Source organism: Lepisma saccharinum, chromosome 24 (assembly GCF_977018435.1).
Source record: "Lepisma saccharinum chromosome 24, izLepSacc3.1, whole genome shotgun sequence".
In the NCBI taxonomy this organism is placed as follows: Eukaryota; Metazoa; Arthropoda; class Insecta; order Zygentoma; family Lepismatidae; genus Lepisma; species Lepisma saccharinum.
The window spans coordinates 49,803,288-49,822,194 of record NC_139252.1 but is presented as its reverse complement, the minus strand read 5'-3'; the positions used below and the strand labels follow the sequence as shown (position 1 = coordinate 49,822,194).

The 18,907-nt window shown below is 37.4% G+C and overlaps 2 protein-coding genes across 3 annotated transcripts in view; one reads left to right on the top strand and one right to left on the bottom strand.

Moving 5' to 3' along the window:
- Rint1 (RAD50 interactor 1) overlaps positions 1-15,552 on the bottom strand; it is a 33,795-nt gene extending 18,243 nt beyond the window's left edge. Inside the window, exons 1-7 of the mRNA XM_083110469.1 lie at positions 15,282-15,552; positions 11,341-11,582; positions 7,641-7,814; positions 6,153-6,290; positions 4,772-5,036; positions 2,163-2,388; positions 269-434 (exon numbers count right to left, since the gene is read on the bottom strand). Of these exons, the coding sequence (XP_082966595.1) occupies positions 269-434; positions 2,163-2,388; positions 4,772-5,036; positions 6,153-6,290; positions 7,641-7,814; positions 11,341-11,582; positions 15,282-15,407 (1,337 nt within the window). The 5' untranslated portion in view covers positions 15,408-15,552. The remainder of the gene's footprint in view (positions 1-268; positions 435-2,162; positions 2,389-4,771; positions 5,037-6,152; positions 6,291-7,640; positions 7,815-11,340; positions 11,583-15,281) is intronic.
- A 329-nt stretch (positions 15,553-15,881) lies between these two features.
- Positions 15,882-18,771, top strand: LOC145978025 (transmembrane protein 186). Of its 2 annotated transcripts, none has more exons than XR_014440647.1 (2): positions 15,882-16,054; positions 17,766-17,904. XR_014440647.1 is itself a non-coding variant. In XM_083110408.1 (2 exons), the coding sequence occupies exons 1-2, from the start codon at positions 16,493-16,495 to the stop codon at positions 18,431-18,433; spliced, it is 720 nt and encodes a 239-aa protein (XP_082966534.1). In that variant the 5' UTR covers positions 16,459-16,492; the 3' UTR covers positions 18,434-18,771. The 2 variants fall into 2 exon arrangements, 1 of the variants encoding a protein (XP_082966534.1); XM_083110408.1 differs by lacking the exon at positions 15,882-16,054 and adding an exon at positions 16,459-16,544 and having other exon boundaries at positions 17,766-18,771.
- Positions 18,772-18,907: the final 136 nt, after the last annotated feature.

Sequence of the window (18,907 nt, the reverse complement as noted above, 5' to 3'; positions counted from 1 at the left end):
TTGGGCATGGATGTCACCAGGAATTCTTGTAGGTGGAATGAAGTCAATGATACCTTTACAGCTCTATCAATATGCAATATCCTTCAATCATGCAGTAAGATGTTACCCGCATATAGGGACACCAAATCACGTAACAGCACATTTACCAACTTATATCAAACATTCATTAAAATAAATCAGCCAACCTTTCTATAATAACTTCTAGCACAATTATATTTTCAAAAAATAATTCCACAAACACTGTTAGTGACCTATGGGAAGCTCTAACCTGTGTCCGGGTTGAGGCAGAGCCTTGTAACGTTCCGTCATGGTAAGCAGCAGAGTGAGGAAGCTCTCCCCACACTCCGTGACCTTCAGTTCATCCAGTTCTGCAGAGCCCAGAGGGTGCCATGCGGTCTCCGAAGACATCATCTGGTCCATCTTCTCTCCAGCATCTGATAACAAACATCACTTATTGCTGTAATACTACACATATTTGCAGTGGAAAAATATGAAACATTTTAGTATAGATTGAACTGCAGATAAAAGACACAAATATTATAAGGTTTATTTTATTTTAGTGTATTTTTCCATCCCACAATTTACTGTACAATTAAGCAATGCCTTTGGGACTGTGCGTAATGCACAGGATAATTGATTGGAGGATAAGTGATATTGATTGATTGAACTGTAAATTTTGGGTGCACCAGCACTTGGGCTATTTATCTTAACTAAAATGAATAGCCCTCTGAGGAATAAATTTCCTTAGCTAATAAAAAGCTGAGGCTGTACAGGGGCACGCAGCACACACAAGAACAACACACATCCCTACATAGGATTATACTGACCATAGGCCCAGACGCCAGAGCCTCGTTACCCTGCAAGACCAGGGTGCACTACATGGAACTGATGGTGACTTTTGGGTATGTTTGCAAAGCGTCGCCCTTACACCCAATGAGTGATGATATGAAGAAACTGATTGAAAAAACATCAACGCCCATGCCAGGTGCTGTGATCAGCACCCAGCCACAGAGGTTGACCAGACAGGATAATTCAGGCTCAGAAAAGTGTTGTGTAAGTCAATAACTTAAAAACCAGATACAAAAAATATGTTGCTCTTCAATACAACATCCCTAACCAACAACTAAAATCACGCAAGAATTTCAGGAATTTTTGAATCTTCATGATTTTCAGAGGCAAGCTAAATTCTATCATGGAATCTCCACAAGAAAGATTGGAACATGAGCAAGTACTATGTAAAATGTTACAATACCGCCTGCTGAATGTTGTTTGTCGTATCTCCACTTTTCATTGGAAATGAGTTGATCACGTAATCATGTTCCATACATGTGTGTCGCCCTAGTCGACTGCACCTTTTTCAAGCACTAACTGTTTCATCTGTGCAAGATAAATCTGTGTCCAACTCAGTTTTCTTTAAAATTGTAAATCGTTGTAAAAGTTCTGTAACTATGAGAATGTGTAAACAAATATAGTGTTGTCTTGGGGCAAAGTTCTGTAAACTTGTGGGGCACTCTCCTGGTTGCTGAACAGCTGGTGATTCAGGGGACAGTTGGGGAAATATCTTGCCGTGCTCTTATGGGCGGTTCTGGAGTACTAGTATTCCAAGGTGGATATTACTAAACCCAATGCTGAAAAGGTGCTCTTCTGCATTACCAAAAGACAACGGTTTTAAACTGATAGGTTTCGGCCTACAAGTTATATCGGGTGAATTGTCTGTTTAAAAAGTTTACCTATATCATCGGAAGCCTGAATAAATCTCTAAATAAGAGAAGCTAACAATCTTTTATTCCAAATCATAATAGGTAAAAACAAACAAATCCTACACCACAGACCACGCAGGGGCTTGATCCTACTAGCCCACTGATGCCCTTTGAGAAGTCTGATAAAGGGTTGTATACGCAGAATTTGCACGACATACCTGGATGTCAGTGGTGTGAATTATCAACAATAATAAAATGTTTGTGCAAATCTTGTAGTGTATTCAAAATCCACACATGTCAAATTTCAATCAGTTAGCGCAAACGAAAGTGCATATGGACATGACAATATAGCATTCAGCCGGCAACATGTTCACAAATAATTACAATTTAACTGAAACAATGGTATAAATGACTACACCACCATTTCTCACAATAAAGAGAGCAATAAGAAGTAATCCTCACATTTCTTCTCCATGTTAATCCACTTGACAAAGAGCTGCGCTTGAGTGAGTACGCTGATAACACTTGGCTCGGACTTTGGGTAGTTGTAATTGCACCTTAGTTCCCGATCAAATGACAGGGTCTCATCCACAGTATGCGAGAATAAGTTGTCATCGTATTGGAGCTCCGTTAACTCCGTCTGTAGTTTCTCTACCACTATCTGCACAAGACCTCGCATTAATTCTACCTGGAAAAGGATGAAATGTCAATTTACACAACATGGCATGGTGAAATCAGGTTAATGCAAGACAACTGGAAACATTTGCTACTCTTGCATTTCCTTTTGATATTGGTAACAGATTTACTGTATTAGGGAAGATACATATTAATTTGATACTTTATCAGTATCTGTGAAAATAGGTATATCAGTGTTATCTGTAAAATTACCAATAATTTTGCCAATCAGACATATTAATAAATAACCTATAATTTAGTGCAAAGTTCTACTATATACATAAAATGTATATGCCTGTTTTTTTTTAAATACGTCTAAATATCTAAATACAGTTTATTTTTCCAAAGGTCAAACCTATTGCAAATATCTGTTACGTATATTAATTAAGGAGCTCAATGCACCAATTATGTTCTTCCAAGAACATTCGTAAAATTTATTTCAATCAGCACAATCAGTTTTCAGACCAGATAATTTATATTGGTATTTCATAGGTATAGGCAAAAATTCCACACTGGTCCATCTTTAATAAATATTGTAGGTTTTACACATTAACTGGAAGTCTATTGGTGTCGGCCACTGTAGACAATTGTAAAATTGCCAATAAATGTACAAATACAATACTTCTATAAATACTTGTAATTTAGTGCAAAATTCTGCCACTTTGTCGTCATTTTTATGAATGTAAAAGTACAATTCCTGTACCCTGATTTTATAAAGTAAATGGCTAAACACAGGATATTTTTCCAAGGCAAAACCTATTGAATTCATGGATGATTAGATGAAATGTCACTCACAAAGAACACCAATGTCCAGGCTGGGGAATACACCTAGAAACTTAAGCAAAATCTATGGAGTAACAGACTCTGAAGGTCAGGGCCTACCTACCAACCTCACTCCCACCAGATATGGAAGATCATCCAACCATTTACGGGGTGACGTGTGGTCAGCACGACGAACCCCCAGTCGTTGTAGGTTTTCTGACTGGGTCTTGCTACTCATTCGTAGCTCCCAATTTCCTCGCGATGGTGAGTTGCCACCGGTCCCATACACAGGCCGAAATCTCAGGAAAAGTTGTGAAGCTTCCCACAGGAGACTTCAACCTGCATGTCTTCCGTAGCTGGAGCCCAAAGCTTGCATCTTAGACTGCATGGGCACAATGCGGGACGGAAACTTAAGTAGTAAAATCAAAAATCAACATGCTCGGCCACTGAACTGACTGCAAAGCCTATTGCATTCACCTGGTTATGCGCATTAGATAATGTAATTAAGTTCTTCAAGGAAGCAATTTTATATCAGGTCAGCAGAGTTGGTTGTAGTAAACTTTGTTTTAAATCATGGACTGTTTTATAGGAATAGTAGATTAGTAAAACTATAACAAGGTGTCTACCAAAATAACAAATCCAAAATTTACTTTTCTTTACTTCTTTTCCATTTTTCATAACCTTTATTTATTCAACATCTACTTAGGAAAAGTTGGAAATTAGCAATTATGAAAATAAATATTTATTTAACCCTGCATTGGTCGTGCACGGTCTCTCGTTCAGTGTGTGTGATTTTAACATCGTGTCAACACTCTCCCTCTGTCTAGCTGAGTTTCTAACCTTCCTCTTTTACCACACGATTTTGTTTTCAGTGTTAGTAAGATATCCGAGCCTCGGGAGGGTTCGTTGTAGCCAATATGCCGTTCTATGCCCGATTAACGAACAGTTCCTTTTTATAAATTTATAGAATTTCAATTTCTATAGTTTTATAGAATCTCAATTGTTGAAAAGAAAAGATATAATAATTGAGGATTTGAGTTTTAGATCATTAATTTTTCAATTTAGAAAACCTGGTCTTCGAGACCGTGCGCGACCATCGACGTAACTTTTCTCATGCGACCCATGAAGGGTTAATGAAAAACACCCTACCAAAAGATGAAAACTGAAGCTGTATTAACAAGAGAATTAGACTTACTTTGTCTATTAATGCATCCTGGACTTCATTTGGCAGACTAGCAAGGCTCTGGCACCAGTATAATTTTATGTGGGACTCATGTTGGTCGTCCCTATATATTTGTGACTGTCTCTTCATCCAGCTTATTTTACTACCATTCATCCTCATCTTCGCGATTAGCCAAAGGGGCAGAAAAGTGAAGTAAAATAAACTAAATCAATCGGTCATTGTGATAGCAAATATGCTTGACCACAAGTATAATTTCTTGATTCTTTATTGACTTCTTGACCTACTTGTTAATTCTTTACTTTCTTCACTGGTAGACACCCTGTATAAGTAAGCTTACAGACGAACTAACATTTATTAACCATTTCTGTAAGTATGAAAGGGAAACTTCTGTCACATTAACTGAATACCAGAAAGAAAATGGAAGTTACTAATACACAGCCAGCTCCCTTACCTTGGCAGACAGATTCCCAAATCCTTGTTTCTTCAGCACCGGCTGCACCCACTGGTCAAGGAACGCCAGGTGATCCTTGATCCACGTGAGGACCTGCGTGAAGTACCACTCCGGCTTCTCAGGCCTGTTGGTGGGCTTCACGCCATAGAAGTGGAATATGAACCTCTTCCGGAGAGGCTTCCGAAGCAGCTGAAGCGGCAGCAGCAGTGGCTTGAAGTCTATCATGAGTGCAGATGTCACCACCGGTCTCTCCATCAGTTCATCACTGATCACAAGGTTAAGGAACACATCATATGTTTTATTAAGAGGTTGAACCAGTGGTTACCATGGCAAGTCTTTAAATACCTTATAATTTTGGACCACTGGATTTAACTCAATATTTTACATCCTAAGTGCATCACATATTTATTAAATATGGAGGTGATGTGATCAGCACCACACTAGTCACTTTTACCTCCCATGGCTGCCCCAGGTACTCATTGTTTTGAGGCTGGGTGAGCCCCAGAGCCATTTAAATCGGGGACAAGGCCTGAAAAATTCCAACCTTAGAATCGAACCTGGGTCTCCCACATCAGACATCCTACCGCTTACATCACCGCAGCTCTAAAGCTCTAAATAATAATAATAATAATAATAATAATAATACCGAACAGTGAATTAACATTACTTTCATGAGAAAGCCTGGTTCTGCATTTCTCTTACAAATCTCAGAATATGCATTGCATTCCGTTGTTTATTCTCCCTCACAGTTTGTGTTTGTGCCAAAGGTCACAAGTAAACCGGGGCTTATTTATGATCTGGAAATGGGGCATTCCAGCATTACATTGTGTGGCACTTTACACATAAAATATAAAGTTCTATACATGGGACTGGATTACAACATTCATAATGAACTAATTTTATGGAATTATGAAGCATTTTCTGGTGCCTCGTAACAAATGAAAAAAACTTAAGTACAATGACATATCCTGAATTTCTTAAAAGCAGTAACAATAATGTGTTACGTGTGTGATGCTTTGAAAATGTAGCAAAGTTAGACATCATTTGTCTATGAAGCATACAGGTTGCAACTGCTAATAATTTTTGTTGGTGAAATATGCAAATTAAATGCATTAAAAACAATACAAACTTTCAGATTGATTTATTTTTTGCTTGCATGGAGTAGGACCATTTTTCGTGGAATGTTCCAAATGTGAATTTTATGTGCCAAATTTGAATTGAATTTCGGATGAAAAAATAAGAAAAAAATTGCATAAAATTTCAGTAGTTTGTCAGGGTGCAATCTTAAAGAACCAGTATTTTTTCAGTGGTAAATGATGAAAACTACTGGCACTGGATCAGTCGTAGAACTTAAAACTACATCATGAGCCTGAAAGGATACGGAAGCTGCAACTGAAGGAGAAAGTGAATGAGTGCCTGGAACCTCTGCAGGGCCTCCGTGGGTGGTGCAGGCGCTGACACGGTGATGTTGCCTGCCACAAAAGGCCAGTGGATAACTTTCAGAACTTCCTCAAACTCACTGCAAAGCAAGAGATATTTTCTAAGCAAATGAATCTAAATTGTTAAATACACACACTTGTTAAGTAACATTTCTGGCACGTTTTTGTAAGTGAAAGATGGATAAGAATGTTCCTACCAAATACAAAGAAAAAACAGATATAATATTTGCCATAACAGATAGCTTGCCAACAGTGGCAGATCCAGCAGTTACAGCAGTTGGGAGGGGCCATCTTCAGTCGAGTACTTCACCTCGACTATAATCAATTCTAACCTACACTTGCACTTCATGATGGATGCAGTAAATGCGGTTTAAAATTACTTACGTGAAATTTTGAAATTACGTATTTCCACGTTGCACAATTTAATGTCCTATTAATTTAGAAGAACCGGAGATAGTACCACATTGCTGCTTTGTTTGTTCCTGGGCGGCGGTAGTTGCAATTTCTCCCATTCGGCAGCGCTGGCGTGTGTGTCCTGGTTTGCATTGTCTGCTGTGTTTTTTGCTTCCTGTTGTCAGGTGGCGCTGCCAGGTGGTGGTTGGGAGGGGCTGGTCATGATGCTCGGTTGGTGCAGTTCCTGTTTCCCACGTGGCTGGAGGGGGTCGAGTATGTGCACCGCATCTTTTATTTCTCTGGTCTGGGATCTTTTTGAGGATGGGGTGCCAAGTCGGGTATGCCTGTCCATTGATTTACATTAAATTGTGCAAAGCGGTAATACGAAATTTCAAAATGTCACGTAAGTACACTTGCACTGTTTTATGTAAATAATATATGGTAGTGTGAACACAAGAACCAAACTAATTTCCATATTCTAGAAATTGTTTTGCAAAAATAGAATTTCAGAACGGAAGTATATGGCTATTATTGTATGTCGTAATCATAATTCCTTCCATCACTACGGTAAACTGTACGATAAAGAGTGAAATTAATAAACAAAGAAAACAAAAACCTATTACCAAGGGTTCTCAGACCGATCATCCTTGGAGAAATGTCGCACAGTGGTTCGGATCCAAATTTAACCTGTGTAGGTCCATCAATTTCCGATTAGCCTCTCACGAGCATGAAGTGGACTTAAATGAAACTTTAAAAATATTCTCAAGCCTGTTAAACAAAAGAGAGAACATTTTGAGTCTTCAAAAATATTAGGCATAATAATATGCCCTAACACCTGGCAGATGAGATTGCTCCTATCACCCTCTCTGTGGATCTGCAGCTGCTTCCCAATCAATATATAGAAGTGACTTACAGTTAATATTTAAGTAACTTGATTACCGTTTGAGAAGAGTAACTGCAACTTTACATCAATTTTGTATTTTCACTGTTCTTAGCATAATAATAATAAAATACTGCAGATTTTCTGAACTGCTTACCTCGAAAACTTCTCCTTGAGGAATGTGTGCCAGAAAATGACTGTATCGTTTATAAATTTCACCAGATGCCTACATGAGGAGCCTTGTAGCTTTGTGCACAATTCACACAAATTCACGAAGCCTGCCACCGTCTTCTGCTCTTCCTTCTCCAAGAACGAAGTTTCCATCCCACTGCTGCAAGAAAGTTCATGTGGATTTGTCACAAAATTGTCTGGAGTGTGTTGTTCTTAAAATGTACATGTAGTTTCATTGAAGTTGCTACAAAAAAATGATGAAACCTTTGTACCTTCCAAAAGTTTTAAAATAAATATATATATATATATATAACAGTTGGGCTGAAAAGTTCATAGGCTGACTCATAGATGGCGTTACTAGAATTAAATCCATGTGATTTTTACTTAGTACTAACCTTCAAAAGATACGTGTATAAATTTCACAGCTGCCGGATAATTAGTTCATGAGATATAGCATTGTGAGTGAAGCAGCTTTTGTTATTGTGAAAAAATGGATGAAAAAGAATTTCGTGTGTTAATAAAGCATTGCTTTTTGGTGAAAAAAAATACTGTTGAAGCCAAGGCTTGGCTTGATAAACATTATTCGGACTCTGCACCAGGAAAATCAACCGTTGAGAAGTGGTTTGCTAAATTTAAACGAGGCGAAATGAGCATCGAAGACGATGCACGCAGTGGACACCCCAAAGAGGCTGTTACCGACGAAAACATCAAAAAAGTCCACAAAATAATTTTAAATGATCGTAAAGTGAAGTTGATCGAGATAGCTGAGACTTTAAAAATATCAAAGGAACGTGTTGGACATATTGTGCATGAATATTTGAACATGCGAAAGCTGTGTGCAAAATGGGTGCCGCACGTGCTCACAATTGATCAAAAGCAACAACGTTTTGATGATTCGGAGCAATGTTTAGCGATATTCAACCGTAATAAACATGAATTTTTCCGTCGATATATTACAATGGATGAAACATGGCTCCATAACTACACTCCAGAGTCCAATCGACAGTCAGCCGAGTGGACTGCACGTGATGAACCGAATCCAAAGCGTGGAAAGATGCAACAGTCAGCTCGCAAGGTTATGGCATCAGTATTCTGGGATGCGCATGGTATTATATTCATCGATTACCTCAAAAAGGGCCAGACCATCAACAGCGATTATTACAGCGATTATTACATAGCGTTGTTGGAGCGTTTAAAGGATGAAATCACGAAAAAACGGCCCCATTTGAAGAAGAAAAAAGTGCTGTTTCATCAAGACAATGCACCGTGTCACAAATCAATGAAAACCATGGCAAAATTATATGAATTAGACTACGAATTGCTTCCCCATCCATCATATTCTCCAGATCTGGCCCCCTGTGACTTTTTCCTGTTTGCAGACCTTAAAAGAATGCTCGCTGAAAAGAAATTTAGCACTGATGAAGAGGTAATCGCCGAAACTGAGGCCTATTTTGAGGCTAAAGAGAAATCGTACTATAAAAATGGCATCGAAAAATTGTATGACCGCTATAATCGTTGTATCGCCCTCAAAGGCAACTATATTGAATAATAAAATCGAATTTTGTCAAAAAAATATTTTTTACTATGTTAGCCTACGAACTTTTCAGCCCAACTGTTATATATATATAAAAATTTATATATATAAATCAAAGAAGGTAAAAGGAAACACTCACCGGACAGTAGAAAAATTCAAAATTTTCGCTAACTTCATAGCATCATCGATGTAAGGAGAAAGAGACGGAACCCGTATTTTACATTTTCCTGCATTTTAATTTCTTTGAACTTGGTCCCCTGAAAAACATAAAACTGAGGTTCCACTGTATATGCAGCTTCTTGTAATATTAATAACTACTGCAGTAATGAAGTGACAAAGCAACAAATTTATAACTTTTGATGCTTATTTATCTTGCAGTTTACTGTTCCTTCAAGCACATAAATACAATTTTCAATGTAACATCTTGGGAGAACCCAAGCTCCTTCAATTAGATATTTATTCTTGCCTAATAAATAATTCTACAACGTAAGTGAAAATACATACGTACAAGAATATCTTGATACTTTCTGATAACTATTTAAATCGGTTCTGATGCCAATATTTAGCCAATTCAGATATATACATGGATGTACTTAGAGGAGGGTATAGGAGGACCAGACCCACCCTCGCAAAAGAGTTTATTTAATGAATTGGTTTATTTTACTTAGCTTTTCTGCCACTTTTGGCTAATCAAAAGAGTTGACAAATACTAAAATTAAATAACCTTTTTTTAACTAATAATAATATTAAAATATATGTTTCAGCACCAAAACTTGGGTACCAGTTTGATAAAGGGAAAACACATTTCACTCGTTCATTTAGTCATTTTTTACATTTGTATTTACATATTATGCATTCCGAAACATTCTTTAAGGTGGGATTTCGCTTTTTTCACGAAAATAGCTTCAATTTTCCACATATCGAGTAATTACTGTTTGTTCCTCTTTTGCTTGTGTTACACACAATATGACAGGCAAATCTTGACTAGTGTTGTCTATCATCAGTGCATGTGCAGTGTTTCCAACTCTTCACCGAAAAATTCCTACTTTCGTGTTACTGATTTTGTATATTTTCCAGGTTCGAAAATCCCACAAACCATGCACGGGTAGCCCCACGAACCATGCACGCATAGCCCAACCCACCATTTATGGATAGCATTACAAACCATTCTAATAGCCCCACGAACCATGCACGGATAGCCCCACAAACCATTCATAAATAGTCCTACGAACTATGCACGGCAAGGTTAGGTTAGGCAAACCTAGTTAAAATTGTCATGTTCTGGCAAAACAATGGCATGATTAGAAACACTGACCGGGGGTTACGTCATTGAACGCACGGAACATTTGGTTCATGTAGTCCAAGGTAATAGAGGCAAGAGCTTTTGTGCATCGGAGAGACATTAATGTCGAAAAATACACAATTTACCGGCCGAATAAATTGAACACTTCTACGACCTTTCAAAAGTCTAAAGAAACTCAGTTCCATAAGTACTTTCTCCTGTAAAATTGAAGAAATGTGTCTTTCCTATATCAAACTGTTACCAAAATTAGTAAAATACTTCCATATGTAGAAATATCCGACAAAAATGAAGGCTTGACCAGGACTCAAACTCATGTCTTTGGCACACAATGCCATTACTCCATGAATTAAGCAACCCAGCTAGCCCTGGTTTCGCTTCATTTTTAATTTTGCTGTTTTACCTGCATCAAATTGCTTGTCAGTGCTACTTTAACAGGATATATTGTTTCTGAAACAATGTTGACGTAAACATTCAAATTTCTAAACAATACATCTTTACACTGGGAGAAATTTAACAGCTTCGACATAAACAGTGTTTCAAAGTAAACAGGTACTGTCGCAGTTTGTCAAACAGTATACTGTCATAAGGGCAATCAGACAGTTTGTGAGGGAGGAAGAGGGCTGCTGAAAAAGCATTCTGAGTGGATAGGAAAATGAAGCGTAATAATTATAATGACCTATTTTTTTAAAAGAAAATTACCTCCCTCCGCCTTTCATGCACCTAGGATCACTGTGATAGAGGATAGCCTCTACACTCTACATTAACCTCACTTAATTACAGGTACATCACGTATAATTACTTGAACCATACCAGAATACCTACACAAATGTAAATGAAGAAAAAAATTACCTCAAATCTTCAACAGCCTTTATCCATTGCAGATACAAGAGATTCTTCTCCAATTCATCAATTTTATGAATGTACTCCTGAACCTTGCTTGTGATTGGCTCGGCCTTGTGTAGCTGATTACGGATTTGACAACTCAATGAATCATATGAGGCAACTGTTTCATTGATTGTCTTGTGTACTTCCTCTACATCGTGTATAGCTGCACTCACTTTTGAAGGAACCACCGAACTTGCTAGAGACAGCTGAATAAAACATCACATATATATACAAATAAGAAACAAGAGATTAAAGTATTTAAAAATCACTATAAAAATTTCCAAGTTGCGTTAAACCAGAACGACAATTAGAAATAAAACGTGGCAAATTTTTTACAAGTCTGTTTATGCTTGTTTTGTTAATCGGGACTGAGCCTACTGTTTAAAGGGATATTCCAGCCCCTGTGTGCCCCAACTGGACACTTTGATTGCAAGGCTTCAATATTCACTGCATTACAATGAAGACCTGGCAGAAAAAGAAAAAAAATGTTCCAAAAGACTGCTTATTTTGTACCAGTTAATATTCCAACATTGGATACTTAGTCAAATGTTACCGTTAATTCATTGTGCTGTAGTTGCTTGTTTAGGTAACGATTAGATAAACCGGAAACACATTCCTTGAAATTTACAGGAGAAAAGACGAGAAAGTACTTACGGAATTTAGTTCTTGTGGACTTTCTGAAGCTGGGGAAAGTGTTTTTTCGACATTCATGCCACCATTACCGTCGGCTACGTGAATCAAATGTTCCGTGCGTTCGATTACCAAACCCCCTGTCAGTGTAGCAACCACACAGTAGTTTTACAAGATGACGTGTGAGCAGGATTTTTTTTTTCCAATTTAATTTTCTGTTTGTCTAACCTAACTGAACCTTCCGTGAATGGTTTGTTGATTAATAACATTCATTTTTCGGTTAATAAGTGTTAGTGTAACAATCACGCGGTAGTTTTACAAGATGACGTGTGAGCGTTTTGTTTTTTCAATTCAATTTTCTATGTTTGCCTAACCTAACTGAACTTAACCTAACCTTCAGTGACTGGTTTGTGGATCAATTTTCGCTTAAAAACCTTTTGTAAATAGTTTGTGCGGCATTTATCGGTTCATAAGTTTGGAAATACGGCACATCAGCTGACGATACTGCATATCAGATGACGATGGACAACGCGAGTCACGATTTGCCCGCCGAATTAGCAACGACCAATAAATAATTATAATGTTAAAAATAATGCTTTTTTCATGGAAAAAAAAAAGTGATCCAAAGTTGAAAAATGTTCCGCTATGCAAATGAGGTAAGTAGAAATGAATTTTATTTGAAAATAAACGAGTTAAATGTGTCTCCGGCATATCTAACTGGTACCGCTTGTTTATTATAACCATCCCATAAAACTACTGGTAAATGTTGACTATCCTTCGGACACCTATAACTTCTGAGTTTCGTCAATTTTTGACATTTGTACTTACCTATGCTTCGCAGAACATTCTTTAACGTGTATTCACGTTTTTTTTTATCAAAGTAATTGCAATTTTTTTTTTTAAAAAAAAAAAGTGTTTTTGTAACTGAAGAATGTACGTTTCCACAAATGGTTTGTGGGGCTATGCGAGAATGGTGTGTGGGGCTATGCATATTTTTTTCTAAACCAATTTTTAACTATTGTAACCTATACGTGACCCTACCTAACCTAACCTTACCGGAAATGGTTCGTGGGGCTATGTATGAATGGTTCGTGGGGCTATGCGTCAATGGTTGAATTTCCGCTATAAAACATTCCCACATCACACAAAAAACCTTCCAGATGTTAGACAATGCTACACGAACTTTTTATGGTAAGTAGTTTCTTCTGTAAAAAATTATGAAATCTGTTCGAACGATAGTAAACAAGTACCACGATAAGTTAGTTTAGGCAAGCATAGTTTAAAAAATATATAAAAAAATTGAAAATACTCGACACGTCATGTTCTAGTGAAAACACGGCGAGTTTGAAACACTGACTATGGGGCAACGTCATCCAACACACGGAACATTGTGCTCTCATGCAGAAAGCAAATGGCGGAAGCAGAAACAGCGTGTCGGACAGAGATTTTTGCAGAAAACAACATGTATTTGCATTAAAATGGATCAAAACTACATTCACGATCTTCCACAATGCTACAGAAAATGATTTCCGTAAGTACTTTCTCCTGTAAATTTGAAGAAATCCGTCACCCCTATACTATAATGTTACCATTGGAAATGCCCATAGTTTGTTGATGAGGTAGTTAGGTTTACTGCTCTTTCCAATTATAAAATAGAATAGAATAGAAAAAGTATTTTATTGGGACATTCCAGTGTGACATTTTACATTCAAAATTTGACATTCTAGTCATGAGATTAGATTAAAATATTCATAGAATTATGAACTAGCTACTTGAAAAAATTAAGTATAATGACACAGTCTGAGTGCATGAAAAACGTTGACTTAAGTACATTACATGTGTGAAGCTTTAAAAATGTAGCAATTGTTGACTTTATTTGTCTGTAAAGCATATAGACTGCATATGTTGTAGTAACTTTTATTGGTGAAATGTGCGAATCATATGCATTCACAAACATCTAAACCTTAACGTGTAATGCTCCTATGTGATTGTTAGAGAAACAAACAATGTGTGAAATTTAAGAGCATAACTATTTAACAGAAAAAAGGGGTTGGTGGAAATAGATCAATCTTCTAGTCTAACCATCTTGTTGACAGTAATTACACCCTCCTAAAATAATAATAATAATAATAATAATAATACACTTCATGGCGTGTAAGGACACTCAGCACATAGACATAAAACGACAGGAGTAGCGCATGACACACAGGATCATCTCAACTTGGAGGTTCGCGCGGCAGAGGGTCGTTAATTTCCAGTAAGATGTTTTCCAGAGTGATATGCAAAGAGAGAAATTGACATTTCAGTGTCTGAAAAACGTCACCCCTTTGATTCCTACAATTTACAACAAACTTCATTGAACCTAGCGAATGTTAGGTAAGCATCATCTGTTCCCTGAAGAAGAGATGGTAAATATGCGATATTGCCCGAACGGATTTCTTGAAATTTACAGGAGAAACTACTTACTGAAATCAGTTTCTGTAGCATTGTCGAAGTTCTTCGAGGTATTTTCTTTCGCGGAAACTGAAAACTTCACCATAGAATGCTGCAGAACAAGAAATAATCACTTTTTATGTAAAGAACTTGCATTTTCTGTAAAGCGACAACATTATGCCATTGTTTCCATTATGTACCTGCAGATGGTGCGAGCGTCAAAAGTCACGTGGTCTCGCCAGTGTTTCCAAACATGCCTTTTTTTTAACTAGCTTACCTAACCTAACCTTGCCGGAATGGTCCTTGGGGCTATCCGTCAATGGTTTTTGGGGCTATCCATCAATGGTTCGTGGGGCTATCGTGAATGGTTTTTGGGGCTATCCGTCAATGGTTCGTGGGGCTATCCTGAACAATTTTTGGGGCTATTCGTCAATGGTTTGTGGGGCTATTGTGAATGTTTTTTTTTTGGGGCTATCCGTCAATGGTTTGTGATGACATAGTGAACACGAAAGTTGGTATTTTTTTGGTTAAGAAGGTTGAAACACTGCACACCCACTCGAAATCGACAAAACACAAGCACGACGCGTCATGATCCATGACGAGTGCACGCCATATTGTCCGTTACCCAAGCGGAACAAGGAAGAAAAATAATGACTCGTAATATGAAAAGCTGACACTATTTAATGGAAAAAGGCATAACTTCACCTTAAAGAATCTTCCCAATTGCAGAATAGGTAAGTATTAATGCTAAAATTAACAAAATAAACGAGTGAGAGGTGTTCGGGCGATATCGCATAATTACCGAAGCCATTTATGTTTATAAAATATTATACAACATTTACCCTATTTTCGATGGATTCCTTTTCCCTTCGAAGGTCTTCACATATCTTCCGACATTTACTTAAATTTTTAACATCACGTCCGAATTCTTCATTCAGTTTTTTCGCAACCTGTTCTCTCAAATCCATTGTAATTAACTACAGGACGTCAACATTCACCTCAATGTCAAACGAACTACTTCATTGTATCGGACCATAAGGTTTATACAACAATTATTTCTGGTTTTTAAAAAATGTATCTACTCTGTTATATACACATTTACGACAAGCAGAAATCATCGGGTATTACGAAGAAAAAATGACTTGCTAATTGTCCCATGTCATATGTTTGGAACCAAGATAAATATTGCCTGACGGATAGAAGCTTTTTTCCGACACTAATATTGGTAATTGGAACAAATATTAATATAAGAAATTTGAATAAATAAAATAATAGGTATACATATGAAGGAAAGCTGATCTACGGGGCAGGACTAATTGCATGACTCCTTTCGTAGTTTATCTTTACTAACATTAGTCGATTGATCACAGTTCGCGAGAGGATCTTCTATCAAAACAAGTTCTTAGATTATTCATCTTTATCATTTCAAATTATTATGCACTCAAAAGCAATGTGTTTTATGTTCAACTCCGAGGAATGCAAGCTCAATTTACCAAGAAAAAAAAGAATATGTACTCTACTGTGGGGTGACTAAACAATACAGTTTCGCGTATAGCAGCAGACGACGCTTCAACCACAGCTTGAACAGTATGGTGCGAGTTCTATGATGCTTTTGGTAATTTTGATTTTTCGCATCATATGTATGCTTAGTTTCTTCGAAACGATAGGAAACTTATTCGTAATTCGGTATCAGTTCGTTATATCGGAGACACTTTAAAATCGGATATTTTGTTTCGTATGGTTCGTACTTACCAATTGTGTATTGCGGAACATATTTGAAGGTGCCTTTAAGGTTTTCACACGATTAGAAACATTTTTTACACTAAAATAAGCCATTTCTCGTAGTGAGGGAACGCACGTCATGGTGCGAGCCTCACAAACCATTCACGGATAGGCTCAAAAACCATTTGGGATCATATAACCATCCACGAATAGCCCCAAAAACCATTCACAGAAGATTAGGTTAGGCAAACATAATTAAAAAACGGCGTGGTTACGTTTTAGCTTAAATTGAAGCAACGGGAATTGATTTCCGGCTGAAATAGATTGAAAGATGAAAGAAAATACCTCGAAGAACTTCGGTAATGCTGCAGAAACTGATTTCCGTAAGTAGTTTCTCCTGTAAATTTGAAGAAAAGTGTCTCTCATATAACGAACTGTTACCCGTAATTCTTAGGCGTGAGATAGCTTCCATTTTTGTGTCAACATTTCTCCAAATATTAAGAGTTTATTATCCGCGAAATGTCTGAAATTCCTTATTTTCTTCTTTTTCACATTAGTACTTACATATTCTGCATTGCTAAGGATTCTTGAAGGTGCCATTTCGTTTTTTTTCTTTACTTTTTAAATAATCTCGACATATCGAGTAATTCTTGTTTGTTCGTTTTCGCTTGTGTTACATGCAATATGGTGGAGAAATCTTGACTAGCAACCTTCTACATCGAAAAATACCTACTTTCGTGTTACTGATTTTGTGTTTTTTTCCAGGTTTGAAAACCCCACGAACCATGCACATAGCCCCACAAACCATTCATAAATAGCCCCATGAACCATGCACAGCAAGGTTAGGTTAGGCAAACAGTTAAAATTGTCATGTTGTTGGAAAACAATGGTGTGGTTGGAAACACTGACCGGGGGTTACACCATCGAACGCACGCAACCTTTGGTTCACGTGGTGGAAGGACATAGATGCAACAGCTTTCATGTATTGGAGAGACATTAATCATCAAAAATACATGATTTACCGGCGAAATAAATTAAGCAATGGGAAAAAACACTTCCACGACCTTTCAAAAGTGTATGGAAAGTCAGTTCTGTAAGTACTTTCTCCTGTAAAATTGAAGAAATACGTTTCGCGGATACTAAAATTTTACCAAGTTCCAATATCCTGTTCCACATAACCTATTACAAAAATTATTCTTGTGCACATAGCTACATAAATACATGTTTCTGTGCTATAAAAACTAAAATTCAAGGGAGAAAAGACATGAACTTGCATTGCATTGGTAGCACCGCATCAAGCTATTCAGGACCAGTAATTGGCAAATCCATCAACTTGCAATTACATGGAGAATATCAGCAAAACCATACTTTCAGTTACTTGTGTCCAGCCAGAGGGGCAGATATGAAAGTTGAAAAGTGTAATGAATGTGACTATTCCATTCTGCTTTACTCAGTTCGATGCCTGCGAACATACTGGTAGTACAGACAGCTCAAAACAAAACTAAAAGAGCACAAGCTGCTCAGGGCTCCACTTATTAACACAAAATGTGCAATCTGCTTTATTATTATGTAAATGTTCACACAATATTATGTTTTCTTTGCAGGAATCTCGAGTTTGAGCAACAGGTCTTCTGCCATGGGATTTCTAGCAAGAAGTGTGCATCATTATTTTTGCCAGACCATCAGAAGACCTCTATCACTTCACAGCAGAGCCTTTGTACCATGGACACAAAATGAAAACTATCCAAACCACAGAACTAGTTTCGTACCATTAAGAATGCTCTCGGATGTACCTACAACAAACTACACAACGATGTACAGGTTCACATATATCCACCAGGCTAAAATGTTCCAGCGTTTTAAGTATTACAAAACGATGGCCACCGTTGTTTTAGTGCCTCCCGCGGTGGTCCTGCATTTAGTTGACCTGGTTTCAGCAACAAGTCTCATTGTAGTTAGCGCATGTAGTGTTATTACTTGCGCCTCACTTCATGCTTTGGGACTGCTGCTCCACAATTTGGTTGGAATCATGTATCTGAGTGAGGATAAAAGTACGGTGAAAGTGGCTTACTTGACGTACTGGGGGAAAAGGAAAGATGTCGTAATGCCCGTAAGCGACGTGATGCCAATTTCAGAGTCAGAAAGTGATCCGTACGATGTGTATTTGTATTTCAGGAGATACTCGACTAAAGAAAAGTTTAGATATACCTTGAGATTTGGTAAGATACTGGACTACAAAGCATTTTCCAATACTCTTGGTGAGTTACATTAACACTGTAGTTTCTGTAGGAATGCCAGCAAGTTATTGAATCTGAGGATAGTAGATTGAAAATTACATAGGTTATAAACAAAAGGAAAAATGGAACTCTCCTTTTAATTGAGTATTTATTTTGTCTCTCTCTATTTCTTTATATCGCCGGCTGAATATGTTTTATTGTATCTCCAATTTTTGTCAGATGCGACTTGATGACACTATCATGTTCCGTACATATTATTGCAGCATATTCTAAAGCGACGTATCTGGCTGTAAAGTGGTGTGAATTATAAACATTAATAAAATGTTTGCGCAAATTGTGTAATGTATTCGAAATCCATAGAAATTCAACTTCAATCCGCTTTCCTCAAGAGTGCAGATGGACATAGGACAACACACTATTCAGCTGGCGATATGTACCTGAAAATCACATTTTGTAGAGTATTGACTGAGAAAACTAGATGTAAAGGTATGTTTTTGGAAGGCATTCAA

Coding starts and splice junctions, on each gene's coding strand:
- LOC145978025 (XM_083110408.1), top strand. CDS start 16,493: ATGAAAGAAAATACCTCGAAGAACTTCGGTAATGCTGCAGAAACTGAT. Junction 16,545..17,765: donor TGCTGCAGAAACTGATTTCC/GTAAGTAGTTTC, acceptor TTTTCTTTGCAG/GAATCTCGAGTTTGAGCAAC.